Here is a 14,611-nt window from a genome sequence, read left to right on the forward strand (position 1 = left end):
TATATTAATTAAAAGAACTTAAAATTAATTATATATATATATATATATTATAAATTTTAAATTTATTAAAATAATCATTAGTCCCAGCACCTTCGAAGTGCCTATATCTATTTTACAGATTTGGTTCTTATACTTGTGAAATTAGTTCAAAAACTTCCTTTCTCTTTTTACTTTAACCCTTCCGTCATTTGTCGACCTAGTGACATTTTGGTGATTTTAATAAAGAAATTGCTAAGAGATGAAACCACAAGCCGAAAATGGCTATTTTAATTAATTTTATTAGATGACAATATAACATCCACATAATCTTTGCTTAAATTTTTTATGTCACGTTATACATATGAGTTACCACTCAATAGGTTAAATAGTACCTTAAATATAAAGATCTACTTTAAACCTTTAAATGACGATTTTGAAAATTGGTTTTATTTTCATGCAATTTTTCCTATAGTAAATATTATAATTTAAGTTCCAAGGTGTTCCATCTATGAAATCTCAAGTTTTGTTCCACAAAAATTAGTTTGTAACATGTTGTCCAATCTATTTTTTGTCCCATGAAAATTAGTTTATGTTCCATGTTTTCCAATCTGATTTTTTTCTCTTGTCATGTCTTACCCAGTCTAGGCATCAAACGACAAACACAACCTTAAGGTTTTTTATCGAATGTTCTTCAAAAAATTTAGAATTATTTGAAATGCATACAAACTGGTTAAAAAATAATAATATGGGTTTCATGAGTTGCCTAAAATCAAGAATACAAGAAAAACCCTTAAAATCGATTAAATTGGATCATTTATGATAGTGTAAGTGGTTTAATGGGTCATCATAAGTCCAATGTTCAACATAAAATTGAAGGTATCTAGTTTATTACTTTTGTTTATTTATTTATTTATTTTTACTTAACTATATATTAATAGGTTATGATAAATTGAAACCATCTATATCAATCAGATCAGGATGTTTTTCGACGGTTTGGCTTGATTGGTCTAGTTGTTTTTCATCAGACCGTTCGATTTAAAAAATTCCGTTACATAGATGAAATTTTCATTATTTTATCGATTTTAAAAACCACATGAACAAAATAATAAAATCAATTTTGGTTGTGTAAAAGACAAAAAATCGTTAAAAGAACAAAAATATCCGTTATTTAATGTTTTTTAATGACAAATCCAGACGTTTTTACAAGCGATGCCAAAAAAATGTTATTTTTGACAAACCTCATTAGACCAAATTTGTTACTAAAGTTTGTAATTATAACCTTGTATAAATTTGAACATCTCCATAAGCAAATATAAGGGCAAAGATATCATATAAATAAGATTTTGCATTTACTTGCAATTATCCTCCACTCATAGAATGTATACATACCCTCTCTTATTCTTCTTCATTCTTCAACCAACTGCAGACATGAAGACCAAAAGGAAAATAATGTATGAAGATGAACTGATTATGGAGAAGAGGGCAAAAATGGAATTGGACAGACTCGATAACTTGCCGGACTCCCTGCAGCTTCACATTTTCTCTTTTCTCGACACCAAACACGCCGTTTAAACACGTTGCTGTCAAGATCGTGGCGTACATTCTGGACGTCGATGCCGGTTCTACACTTGAACACTTTTTCCCTAGACTAAGCGTGTTCAATATGATTGAGAACAAAGGTTTTGAGTTATCGTGATCAATCCGCCAAGTTGAACAGGTTAACCTTCAACCGTTATGGCGGAATATGCAGTACCAAGATATTAAACGAAGTTGTAGATTATTCATTTTCGCACGGTGTCTACCAGTTGGAAGTATTTATCCAGTGTAGTGAAAATGGTACCTGGCCGATTGGCTCCTCCGACTCATTGACAAGCCTGAAACTAGAATCTTGGTGTCATGTTAGTGGTCCGTTACTATCGGGATCATTAAAGAATCTAACTGTTTGAACCTCAGACGGGCAACCATAATGACACTCGAACCCTTCTCGGAGTTCCCAATGTTAGAAGTTGATGTTGCATGAGTGTCATCTTCATACAAATGGCAAATCTCTCGATGTTTACGCTCCAAGACTTTCAGATTTAGCAATCTCAGGTTGATGGTTCGACTGTGGGGGGCTCACAACTCCAAACCTCAAATTCTTTTGAGTATGAAGGGTTTGGTTTTCTTACTTTTTGGAACCATGATGGTCTTCTGGTTCTTGACACCGTGCTCATCGATTTCAGTGGTTTTTGCTTTCGTAGGCATGATCAGGAGAGGACGTTTGATGGTCTCATCTCCTAGTTTCAGGCTTTTCATAACACTACATCCCTCACGCTCTTAACGGCTATTGTTAATATTCTCTTTTTGTTTCCAGAAAAGTTGGTGAATCTTAATTCACCCTTTTGCAACTTGAAGTGTTTGAATCGCGCTCTTAGGTACAACAATCAGTTTGCAAGGCCAAGTAGATGTTCGTTTGAAATACCTTCAGATGTGAAAGCCTACTTGCTCGACAGCTCTCCTGAGGCCAAATTTACCATCATATATTAGATGCAAAATCTCACGACATAATAAGTGTTTGAAATGCAAAATCTCACGACATAATAAGTGCCTGAAATGCAAAACCTCATGACATTCTAGTTTTCTAAGTTAATCTTAAGCACTGGTTGTTGTTTTTGACATGATGGACCTTTTTCTTGTAATTTCTTTTTGCCAACTTTTTTGTTCAATTTATAGTGATTAAATGGCATGACTTTCATTTTGTTCCGAAAATACACACACACACACACACCTATATAGGAATTGTTGATTCAAAGGCCCAGGCACGGTTCCGTTAGGAACCTAAAATTGATCAGGAACCTAGAAACGCCCACAACAGGACATGTGGCATATGCATTTGAAGTATAGATGTGTTATTCATCATGTAAGTTTGATTCATGACGAATAACACATCCATATTCATCCTGAATGTATGATTCATGATTAATAACACTTCCGTATTCATAATTAATTGCGTTATTCACGATGAACATCCAAAGAGTGACAGGTGGCGCATCGTGGGCGGTTCTTGGGTTCCTAATCAATTTTGGTTTAAGGGTAAATGCATGTAAAACCATATAAAAAGAATGGATAAATGCGCACCTCGTACCATGACTTTTGTTAAGACAATGCAGCAAAGTGTTGGTGCCCTCAGCTCCAGCGGATACAAAAGGTAGAAATTTTCGATTTCATGCATTAACCTCTCTTCGGAAACTATATACAACTTAGAAAGAATCATCAACCCATATCACGTACATAACCATCTTCCCTCATAACCATTTCCAATGACCAAAGCAGCCCATGAATAGCTTCGGCCTGAGGGTGAATTCGGTCATTTGCTTTGAAACTATTAACCTCACTCTTAACCTCAATTGCACTTTGACCATGTACCTTAAGCAACTTATTTCTTTTAATCATTGTTCTAAGTTTTGCTACAATATCCCAATCGTTATTGGCAGCATGCATATTTGATAAAAGAATCAAGTATCCAGCTTGACTGGAATCAGACAGGAACAGGTTAGTTGCTGCCACGTCTCCCAATTTTGTGTTGTGATGAATCCTACAAGCACCAAGCAATGCCCCCCAAATCTGAGGCCCGGCCGGTACACCCATATCATTAATAACGCCAATCGCCTTATCCAATTCTCCCATTCTCCCAAAAAGATCAACCATTATTGCATAATGATTTGATTCAGGCGTAAGTCGGTACTCATTTAACATGGTGTTGAACAGTTCCACGCCTTCTTTAATCAAGCCTGCATGACTGCAAGCAGATAAAATTGAAAGGAATGTCACATTGTTCGGTTTGATTGTTGAAATCTTGACCATGTAATCGAATAACTCCAGAGCTTCCCTACCCTTCCCATGAATTCCATAACCAGCAATCATTGAGCTCCAGATGACAACATCTTTATGATCTATGCCTTTGAATACTTTGATGGCATTACACAAACTACCACATTTCGAGTAAGATTCAATGAGTGAAGCCCCTACAAAAGGATTGTATTCAAAGCCACACTTGATGACATAACTGTGAAGGCACAGTGCTTGTTGAAGAACTCCTAAATTCGAACAAGCTGTGAGGATTTTCACCATAAGAATAACATCTGGTTGGATTTCATTGGATAACATGTTAACAAAAAGCTCAATTGACTTGAATGCCATTCCATTTTGAACACATCCGTTTATCAAAGTCATCCAAGAAACTGCATCTTTTTTAGCCATTCTTTTGAAGAGTTCAATGGCTTCATCAGGGGAAGAGCAGTTCATGTACATGTCAATCAGAGATGTAGAAACAAAGGCATCTAACTCAAACCCTTTCCTTGCGGCAAGTTCATGAATTTTCTTGCCTTCTTCCAAGTTCCCGGTGGCTTCACATGCTTGAAGAGCGCTTATAACAGACACTGAATTGGCTTCAACTCCTTTACGCATCATCTCATTGAAAAGATTTAGTGCTTCATCAGCAGCGCCATTATGAGCATAACAAGAAATCATTGAGGCCCATGAAATGATATCTCTCTGTTTCATTTCCCTGAATAACATAGCTGCAGCACTAACGCAACCACATTTCACGTAAAAGTTAAGTAAGGCATTACACACTGACAGACCCTTGTCAAACCCTTTCTTAATTACAAATCCATGAACACAACTTCCCGCCATCACATTCACCAACTGCGCAGAGGCGGAAAGAACGCTAACCAGAGTTACCGAATCTGGATTAACATTCCCCTCCATTAACATTCTTGAGAAGAACTCCAGTGCTAAATCTGAACCATCATTGTGCTGGTACCCGGTAACAATATGGGTCCACATAACAATATCAGGCTCTGGATATTCCTCAAAAACTCTTAAAGCTTCATCCATTTGTCCACCTTTTGAATACATTTCAATCAGAGAAGACCCCACAAACAAATCCGAATCCATCTCATAACTCTTTTTGACAAACCCATGAAGCATTCTTCCATACCTGAGCTCCAATAATCCAGAACAAGCCTTTAAAGCAATCGATATCGTAGCCTGGTCAGGTTTTTCGACAGTGTTCATATCACGAAAGAGTTGAAGAGTTTCAACATATAGCATCTCTTTACAGTAGCATTTGAGGATGGAGTTCCATAAATACACAGTCGGTTGAAGCGTTTCGTCAAACAGCTTGCATGTGGTTTCGAGCGTCGCATATTTGGCATAGCAATTGCTCAATTTAGCAGCAATAAAACTATCTTGCAGAAACCCAGTCTTGATGGTGAGAGAATGCAATTGTATCACTGAGCTGCAATTGCTACATGATCTAAAAAGATCAAGAACAATTTCCCTCCTTTTCATGTGAAAAGCTGAAATTCCAAAGGTTAGTAATTTGATGGGGTATTCAGGATAAATTTTTGCTGCTTACATAAGTCCTTGAAATAGAAAGCAAATTTGCTGACATGAATAGAGCATGGAGCATATGGAGGGCATAAGAGATTAAGAGGATTAGGCCGTATTCTTAAGCTGGTTGATTCTATCTAAACACTTTTTTCTCATTTCAATTTCTATTCTTGTCGTCCCCATAAATGAAATTCCTCTTTTTCGTAGTATTTCCAGTACAGTGCTCTTTAAGATTCTTTATATATGCCAATTAATGCCATCAGGGTCAGAGATTGATTCCCCAGCCAAGGTTCCCCCATTCTTTTCTTGACAATTATCTGCAGTAGCTAGATTGTTTATTCCTTGTTTAAACTACCACTTGAGACATTTTGATATTAACAAAGCTATTGCAGCGAATAAAATCGAGCCCATTTTCCTGAAACAAGTGATTTGTTGAGTTCAAATTTCTTCACTACATAGCATTTGGAACACAGGTATCATAACACGGAAGCGAAAACCAATTTTTTATACAAATGGTTCCATGTTTTAAATATATTATACAAAGGGTAAAAATACAAATCAATCAGGTGCATTCAATAAAGACTTTGTGTTATTGTCATATGAACAGTGCAAAAATAAAAATATGCCCACTAGCATCTTAGCTGAAAGTAAGAAAACAAATTAAAGATGCCACGACAAGCTTGCATAGTCACAACCAAAAGAGGGGTGTCCCTGAAACATGCTGAAACAACATTGAAAAGAAGTTCAACCCAATGAACTACATCTTCTACGCATGCCAAATTTACACATCTTATAATTCAATGCAAAGAATCTACATGTACTAATATATGAAGAAAAAAAACCTCACACCTTTTGTATACTAAATTACTAATATATGAAAAAACTTGAGCATCCAATTCTATGCTTCTCATCTTTATTACTTGTGTTTTTTTCATCCCTAATTCTATTTCCTTTTTCAGATTGTTGTAAAACTCATTATGCAAATGAATCATGGACACTAGCAGACACCATCTCTTTGAGGATTATATTTCTTTCTTTCCTCCTAACTGGGATAAGCATATACTTAGCACAATATTAATTTCTGCAATCAGATTCACTATTCCACTCATCCATTGATAAAAAGAAAAAAAAATGTATCTTTAATTCCTAGTCTCCTAGACCCTAGCCTACCAAGCAGAATCAAAACTCGCATTCGCATCCTAACATTTTGATAATGAGTACAAGTTTTGACCTAGGATTTGGTTGGAAACTTGCATCCAAACATGTTTACAGCAGCAAAGTTGAATTATACATAAAATAAAGTTGAATTATGGATTACCTTAATCCGCCAGATGACGGATTGATGTCTGTTCTTCACTTTGTTAGTTTTGCCCCTGCTTGGGCTCGTTTCAGAGACAACCTTCTCCTTCAAAATTCAAATCAGTAACATGGGATCTTAAAAGTTGAAAAAAAAATGGAGACCCCAACCCAGTACAGCCAATTTGTTGAATTACGTAAATATATGTAAATAAACATAGACCCCTATTCCATTGCCTTGTTTTTCTATTTGTTAGTATTAATTTGGATAAATTGTATAAAAAATAATTTATTTTTATATAAATGTTATTTTTGATAGCATATTTCCAAAATCTTCATGTTCATATCTGATATGTTAAACCTTAAATATTATATATTTAGGTAACTAGATAAACTAATAGCTGGTTACAATATGACATGGATGTAACATAAAAATCAATATTATTTCATAATATATAATGATATGGATTTTTTGATATTAAGTTAGTTTTAAAATGAACTTTTAATGACTTTTTTGACCAATTTTTAATGACTTTTATAATTTAGTTCTTTTATAAGTAAATTATTATATCCATCTTCAACCTTTATTCCCTTCTTCTTATTCTCCAATCTTTATTTTTTAAATCAATATCCATATATGATAAATTTAGACAAATTATCAAAATGAAAACAATAATCATTTGGAACACATAAATAATCAAAAATATGTAACCAATAAACCAAAATTAACACTTCCATGATTTGGAGACTGAAATAGATTTATATTAATAGTTAAGTGGCCATTTGAATTAGTTTTGATCCAACTGAACACATGCACAAACGTTCTTTCGTGACATGTGCATTTGGTGTATTATACACAAACGACAAGGTACCAAGAAGGAAAAAATGAAGAAAACTTAAACTTATGCTCACCAGATGAACTTTCAACAGCGCCCATCATGTTGATGAAGGTCCAACAAGAGCTGTTGCCCATCAAAATCAGAAATCTGCAGCACCAACCAACAAACACTTTGCTCAAAAGGCAATTACAGGAAATCTTATGACTAAATAGGACTTAAAAAATGACCTCTGGTGGTGAATTTCTCTTTAATTTTTTAGAAAATTAAGAACGAATTGAATAAAAAAGCCAGGGTGACTTCCAAATTCTGAAATAAAAGGAAGACATCATACTTGATCTTTAGGCCATTGTATGAGCCACAGCTCAGTAGAATTTGGTTCAATTAGTGGAGCTCTTGCATACTCCTGAAATTCTGGTGGAAGCTTGAATCCCGACTGGTTAGCATCTTCCATTACAATTTTGCTTCTGGGGATACAAAATAACAAGCAGCTTAGTGATGAAACAATAGCATGTATACCAGACATATGAGGCACCGAAAAGACATGATGCACAAGACCTATTTGAATTTCGGCAAACATATTACATATGTATGTATGAAACAAGAACAAGATAGTAACAATGAATACAGAGGTAGTAGAGCCTGATGAGGAGAAACCTGCAGAGAGCTCTGGGAACAAAGGTTGTAGTCTAACCAATCTGAAAACATACTAATTAGTTTATTTATCAGGCTTTGAATTTAGAATTGGTTGTTGCTTCAAATGTTGTACTTGCTCGAGTAGCAACAAAGATCCACTCATCAAAGCATGGGGAGAAAAACTGTACACTAAATAGAATGGATTGCATCAAATTGGAACCATTTGTTAATATACTATTATGACTCGCACTAGGGATATCTCCGGGATTAATCAGAAGACAGTATAATAACAGAAAGGAGAAAGAACGGCATGAGCAATAAATCAATGGAGAGCAGTACTATACAGAAGCAAATCAAAAAACAAAAGCAGTAAAAGAAGCAAATCAAGCAAAAAAACAGGATACTGGGGTTCAGACATTCAGCAGCGACGGAGCAAGCGAGCAGGGGAGTGATGACTGGGCCGTCCAAGATTGAGGGGAACCGAGGGAGGGAACAAGGGTTTCTATTTCATATATTGGACCTATATGGCTCCGCACCGCAGTGCTGAAGTCCTTAAAACCCTGTTTAGTGACAACTTTAATCCATGACATGATAAATTGTCCTCGGATTAACTCAGGTAAAAGTTTGATACCGAGACTTTGTATCAGGCGGTAAAATCATTGCCAATTCACCACCTGTGATTGAAGTTCCAACTCGACAAAACCGTAACATGGAGTATTAACAGGAGGAATGAATGTTAATTTCATACCTGATGAAGGGCGTCGGAACCTGCTGGAGGAAAGCAGCGCCTGCCGGAAGAGAACGTCGATCGGAGCTGGCAACGGAGGGAAGGCGTGAGCGGCGGCTAGGGCCGGCGACGGAGGGAAGGCGTGAGCGGCGGCTAGGGCCGGCGACGGAGGGAAGGCAGAGGCGGAAGGCGTGAGAACCTAGCGGGAAAGGAGCTACGATTTGTTTCTGGTAATCGATTTGTTATTTTAATATTTCTTTTTATTTTTTATAATTAATACGATTTATGTAGTTTTGATAAAAATAATGTTTTATTTTTAAATAAAAATAAATTTGAAAATATATTATAAAAATTTTTAAAAATATGTCGACATTAATATTAAATTAATTATTTAAATTTTTCGTTTTTTATACAATTTTTTTAATTCAGTTTTTTATTATAATTTAATTTATGTCTAGTAAAGTGATTTTTTTTGGCTTAACAATATAATTTTATAAAGATAATTATTCTGTTAGAATTCAATGATTATCCTAATTATATTTTAGATTTTTTATATTTAAAATAAGATGTTTATCTTGTATTTGATTATGTTTATCTGCAATTAGTTATACGAATTCAGATATGGAGCTTTATAAAAAATGATTTTTAAATGTTTTTGTCAAATGCTTTATAATATAATATAGATTAATCTTTTAAGTTTTTTTTCTATTAATGTGGAAAAATAATTAAAATAACCATTTTTAGATGTTTTATTTGTTAACCTATATTTGACAAACTAGCTGATAAAGTATCTGATGAATTATAATCTAACTGATTAATAAATTATGTTTGATAAAAATTAATTTTTATGTATGTAAAATGGTTAAAAATAACAGTAAAAACAACTTAAGCTGAATATCTTGAACTCAAAGAAAACCAAGTCTAACGACTCTGGCCCACTTTAAAGGGTTGATGTCATGAAAAAAATAGTCAATTACAAATATTTCATAATATAATTCAAATAAATTTCTAATAATATAATATGTTAATTAATACAAACAATACTGTAAAGACAAAATAAATAATATAATATGTTAATTGAAATAATTTAAAATTGATTATTATACATATATTATAAATTTTGAATTTTTAGAACAAATCTACGTTTATTTATAATTTTAAATAACCATTACATATAATATGAATAACAATATAACTGTTCTAAAACTCGGTATGCAAATGAATCATGGACGCTAACATACACCATCTATTTGAGGATTATATTTCTTTCTTTCTTTCTTCCTAACTGTGATAAGCATATACTTAGCACAGTATTCATTTATGCAATCGGATTCATTGATTCACTCATCAATCGATAAAAGACAAACTGTATCTTCAATTCCTAGTCTCCTATACCCTGTCCTGCCAAGTAGAATCGAAACTCACATTCTCATCCTAACATTTTGATAACGAGTACAGGTTTTGACGTGGGATTTGGTTGGAAACTTGCATCCAAACATGTTTAACAGCAACAAAGTTGGATTACGGATTACCTTAATCTGATGCCAGATGATGGGTTGATGTATGTTATTCACTTTGTTAGTTTCGCCCCTGCTTGAGCTCGTTTCGGAGACAATTACAACCCATTTGTTGAATTAGTAAATTTATGTGTAGGATTCAGTAAGTGCATCTTAATGCTCATTAACATATAAATAACCACACAGATTCCTATTATATTGCTCTCTTTTTTCCATTTGTTAGTATTAATTTGGATAAATYGTATAAAAAATAATTTATTTTTATATATATGTTATTTTTAATAACATATTTCTAAAATGTTCATGTTCATATCTGATTGTTAAACCTTAAATAAAAATGAAAATGACGGTGAATTAATTTTTATTACCTTAATTTAACCAGGAATGAAAATTTGGGCTTTCAGATGAAAGAACTCATTATATTATAGAAAACCAAACAGTTTTATTATTTATATTATCATTGATTACTGTTTAATATCTCTAATTAAACATCTTTTAGAGAAAAAAATTAATAGGATAATAAATATTGGATTCTCCAAAATGAGAAATCGCTTAATATATTTTTTTAATTGATTTTTGATTCTCTAATTTTAAAAAATCTATATTAAAAATTATATTAAAAAAAAGAAAATTAATTTTTTTATATTCAAAGTAGTTGTCAAAGATGTTGTGAGTTTTTTTTTTTAATTATCCTAACAAGAATAACTTTACCTTATTTTAAAAATATATTTTTAACCATAAAATTTATATATATTTAAAATTAACCACACATTACCTTTTACGTACCAACTCGTGTCCATGCGTAGAAGGACCAATTTACAAAAAAATAAAAAAATGCTTGCATCGAGGGCTGAGCTTGATTTGACCTATGACTGAACTCAACTTGATAGCTTGAGCCATCCTTACGCACCGGCCGGTGCGTAATGTGTAAGGGCCTCACCACCCAAAAAATTCTTTTGTTTACTCATTTCTTCACACATTATACATATCTGGTTTATTTTTAAATTTATCAATATATACGTACAAATCCAATGTATAAAAAAAATATTTTCTCCAAATTCTCAATGATCAATGTTTGTGATTTAGAAAGTCAGAGTATGTGTTTTTTGCGGAGGTTCATGGCAGTTAGTCAACGACGTGGTAAATTACATTCCAGTGGGAAAAGTCTAAATAACCCAATGGACTTTAGTGTTTGGAATAATTAAGTCATTGGACAATTTTTTGGAACAAATAAGTCCTTAGACATTCCAATATTTATTAAATAACTCATTGGACATTCCAAAACCTGTTAGATACATTTTTATGACTTATACAACTGGTTAATGTGGTAAAATAATTAAAAAAATGTGGAAAAAAAACCCAATAGACTTTCATATTTTGAACGATTAAGTCTCTAAACATTTTTTAAACCAAAAAAGTTCTCACATCTATAAAATGAAATAAATAAACCAAAAAAATAATTACATTTAAAAAAAATATGAAATTTATTTTAATTAAAAATAAAATATATTATGTTGGTGATTTTTCAAATTAAAAAACATAGAAAATAATTTGATTAAATTACCGACGGAATAACAATTTTTTTTAACTAAATACATAATTAATTAAAATTCGTCCCTAATCCGGTGGTGAAATGAGATTCAACCACGATATTTCACACTTATTAACATGTTACTGTGTTAGAACACCTGACGGTGGTCAAGTTAGTCATCAATTAGATATAAATAATCCATGCATATATATATATATATATATATATATATATATATACACACACACACACACACCAGTGAACACTAGCAATGAATTTTAATTAATTATATATTTAGTTAAATTTTATCGTTAATCTTTCAGTAATTTAATCAAATTATTTTCTATTTTCTTAATTTAAAAAATCATCAACAGAATATATTTTAATTCTAATTAAAATAAATTTCATCAACAATTCTTTTTAAATCTTTTTTTTTCTATTTTTTTATTTAATAAATTATATATGAAATATATTTTATTTTAATTAAAATAAATTAATCAGTAATTTTTTAAAAATCCTTTTTTATTTGAAAAATCACTGATAAAATATTTTTTATTTTTAATTAAAATAAATTTTATCAATAATTTTTTTTTATGTCAGTATTTTTTTTGTAAATATAAGCATCTTTTGGTATATTTGTTTCATTTTATAGTTGCAAGTAATCTTTTTGGTTTAAAAAATGTTTAGAAAATTAATCATTCAAAATATGAAAGTCAATTGGTTTTCTCTCCTCATTTTTTCCATTATTTTACCATATTAACAATTTTTACAAGTGATAAGAATGTATCTAACAGGTTTTAGAAAGTCCAATGAGTTATTTAACAAGTTTTGAAATGTCCAATGACTTATTTGTTCAAAAAAATTGTCAAAAAACTTAATCATTCAAAACATCAAAGTTCATTGGGTTTTTTTAGACTTTCCTCTATTCCAGAAACGCAAAAAAGTTGTTGTATTATTATTGATACACTTAATATTTTTAGGTTTGATCAATTATTTAGTTAGAAAATTAAATTTACATGATTTTCAATCGTTTTAAGTTAACATATAGATCTACGTCATCTAATTTGATTGTCGAGTTAATTGACACCGACGATACAAAACATTTTTTGGCTATTGATGTAAATATCTCGCCGTAAACCTTAAGATTGCATATTTACAATCGTGGTATTGAAAACAATCGATGGACCCCATATAAATATATTGATTTGATTTTAATAAATGCTTTTGTTTTTGACACCACGTGTTGCATAACCCCAATCTTTCTCTTTTATTACGCCATCAATTTTGCCTTTTTCTCATTTGCAATTAAACGCCACCATTTCGGGTGGAATTAGGCCAATCACATCAAGCCACCCTTGTAACACGCGGTTGTAAAATATTTTATTTGATATTTTTTACAATGACAACCATTAGAATCACATAATCAACGATTTTGCTTTTTTTTAATAGTTTTATTAAGAGATAATCTCTAAATTATTAAGAGGTGAACTTGTTTAGCAAAAAAAAAATTGTCTCTTAATGATTTTAAAATCTTTTGAATGATTTTATATCATGGACCTACATTAATCATTCATTGTAAACAATTATATTTTATTTTTCAACTATATCATGAGAGTCTCTTAATCATTTTGATCATTTGATCGTTCTGCACCAAACCATTCATCAACTGCCAAACAATTTCTTAATATTCATAATTAAATATTTAAAATACAAGATAGAACTCATAAAACTTATTGTAATTATTGATTTAAAAGAACTGTTTGAGTAGATTATGAGGATGAAACATCCACACATTGACATTGAATATGGTTTAATTGGTACTGATATACATGCTTTGTACTGCGATGTTTAAGAAATTATTGAGGTAATTTTTATTTATTTAGTATAGTTGTTACTTATTCCCTCTTAACTTCGTTATGCTGTGTTTCTATTCAATCAACTGATAGCAAAACGTGAACGAGACTGATGGATGGTATGGCTAGCGCTACAATAATATCCAGGTTGTCTTATGACGATGATAAACGAGAAATGTATGAATGATATATGTTCTTACATAAATGTTTACAAAAAAGGTATCGGAAAACAACCATAATGTTTCGTAACACAAATCGTAAATACTTGACAAACAGTTCGTAGAACTAGGTATAACAAATTCATAATGATTTCATAGACATTTCCTAAAAGTAAAGTGAATCGATTCCTAAAAGTCATAACCATTTTATACACTGAGGTGTTCATAGGTTGAAATCCAATGGATTTTTATATGATATGATTCATTCCAATCCGATGGATGATTTTGTTTCAACTGTTGAATACTACTATTAGTTATTCATTCGATCATACTGAATCAATAAAATTTTCATACAATTTTCAATCAATTTAATGAACTTTTTGAATTAATTTATTAAAAAACAATATGTATAAATGCCAAGTTAAAAATAATATCGTAAAATGTTAATTGTTATATATAGTTTATAATTAGATGGAAGTTGAATGATTGTCATTCAAATTAAAAAGGACATCCAATTTGAATGTTTAAATTTTGGATCTGATTTGATCCAATTACAATTGAATGTCCAATTATTATCGGTCAATTGCATCTGGATCAGTCAGTTTTAATTAAATTACATGACTTTCTATGCACCCCCAACATACACAATTAATACAAAATGCAGATAAAAACAGAAAAAAATATATATAAAAAACTAAATTG

The 14,611-nt window shown here is 31.6% G+C and overlaps 1 protein-coding gene across 10 annotated transcripts; it reads right to left on the minus strand.

The window, feature by feature from the left end:
• Positions 1–1,304: 1,304 nt before the first annotated feature.
• Positions 1,305–8,981, minus strand: LOC112502610 (putative pentatricopeptide repeat-containing protein At3g01580). 10 transcript variants are annotated; one of them, XM_025106616.1, is made up of 6 exons: positions 8,892–8,981; positions 7,822–7,954; positions 7,564–7,637; positions 6,674–6,754; positions 3,097–5,321; positions 1,305–2,476 (listed from the first exon to the last, which is right to left on the minus strand). In XM_025106616.1, the coding sequence occupies exon 5, from the start codon at positions 5,311–5,313 to the stop codon at positions 3,232–3,234; it is 2,082 nt and encodes a 693-aa protein (XP_024962384.1). In that variant the 5' UTR covers positions 5,314–5,321; positions 6,674–6,754; positions 7,564–7,637; positions 7,822–7,954; positions 8,892–8,981; the 3' UTR covers positions 1,305–2,476; positions 3,097–3,231. The 10 variants fall into 10 exon arrangements, with proteins under 10 accessions (XP_024962384.1, XP_024962377.1, XP_024962390.1 ...); XM_025106609.1 differs by having other exon boundaries at positions 6,674–6,760; XM_025106622.1 differs by having other exon boundaries at positions 6,674–6,789.
• Positions 8,982–14,611: the final 5,630 nt, after the last annotated feature.

The sequence above is a fragment of the Cynara cardunculus genome (assembly GCF_001531365.2).
Source record: "Cynara cardunculus var. scolymus isolate 2C chromosome LG 1, CcrdV1, whole genome shotgun sequence".
Taxonomy (NCBI): Eukaryota; Viridiplantae; Streptophyta; class Magnoliopsida; order Asterales; family Asteraceae; genus Cynara; species Cynara cardunculus.

Excerpts from the sequence above, each read along its gene's own strand:
- LOC112502610 (XM_025106599.1), bottom strand. The coding sequence starts at position 7,624 with ATGGGCAACAGCTCTTGTTGGACCTTCATCAACATGATGGGCGCTGTT. Across the intron at positions 5,322-7,563 it reads CGCTGTTGAAAGTTCATCTG|CTTTTCACATGAAAAGGAGG; the intron begins GTGAGCATAAGT and ends TTGGAATTTCAG.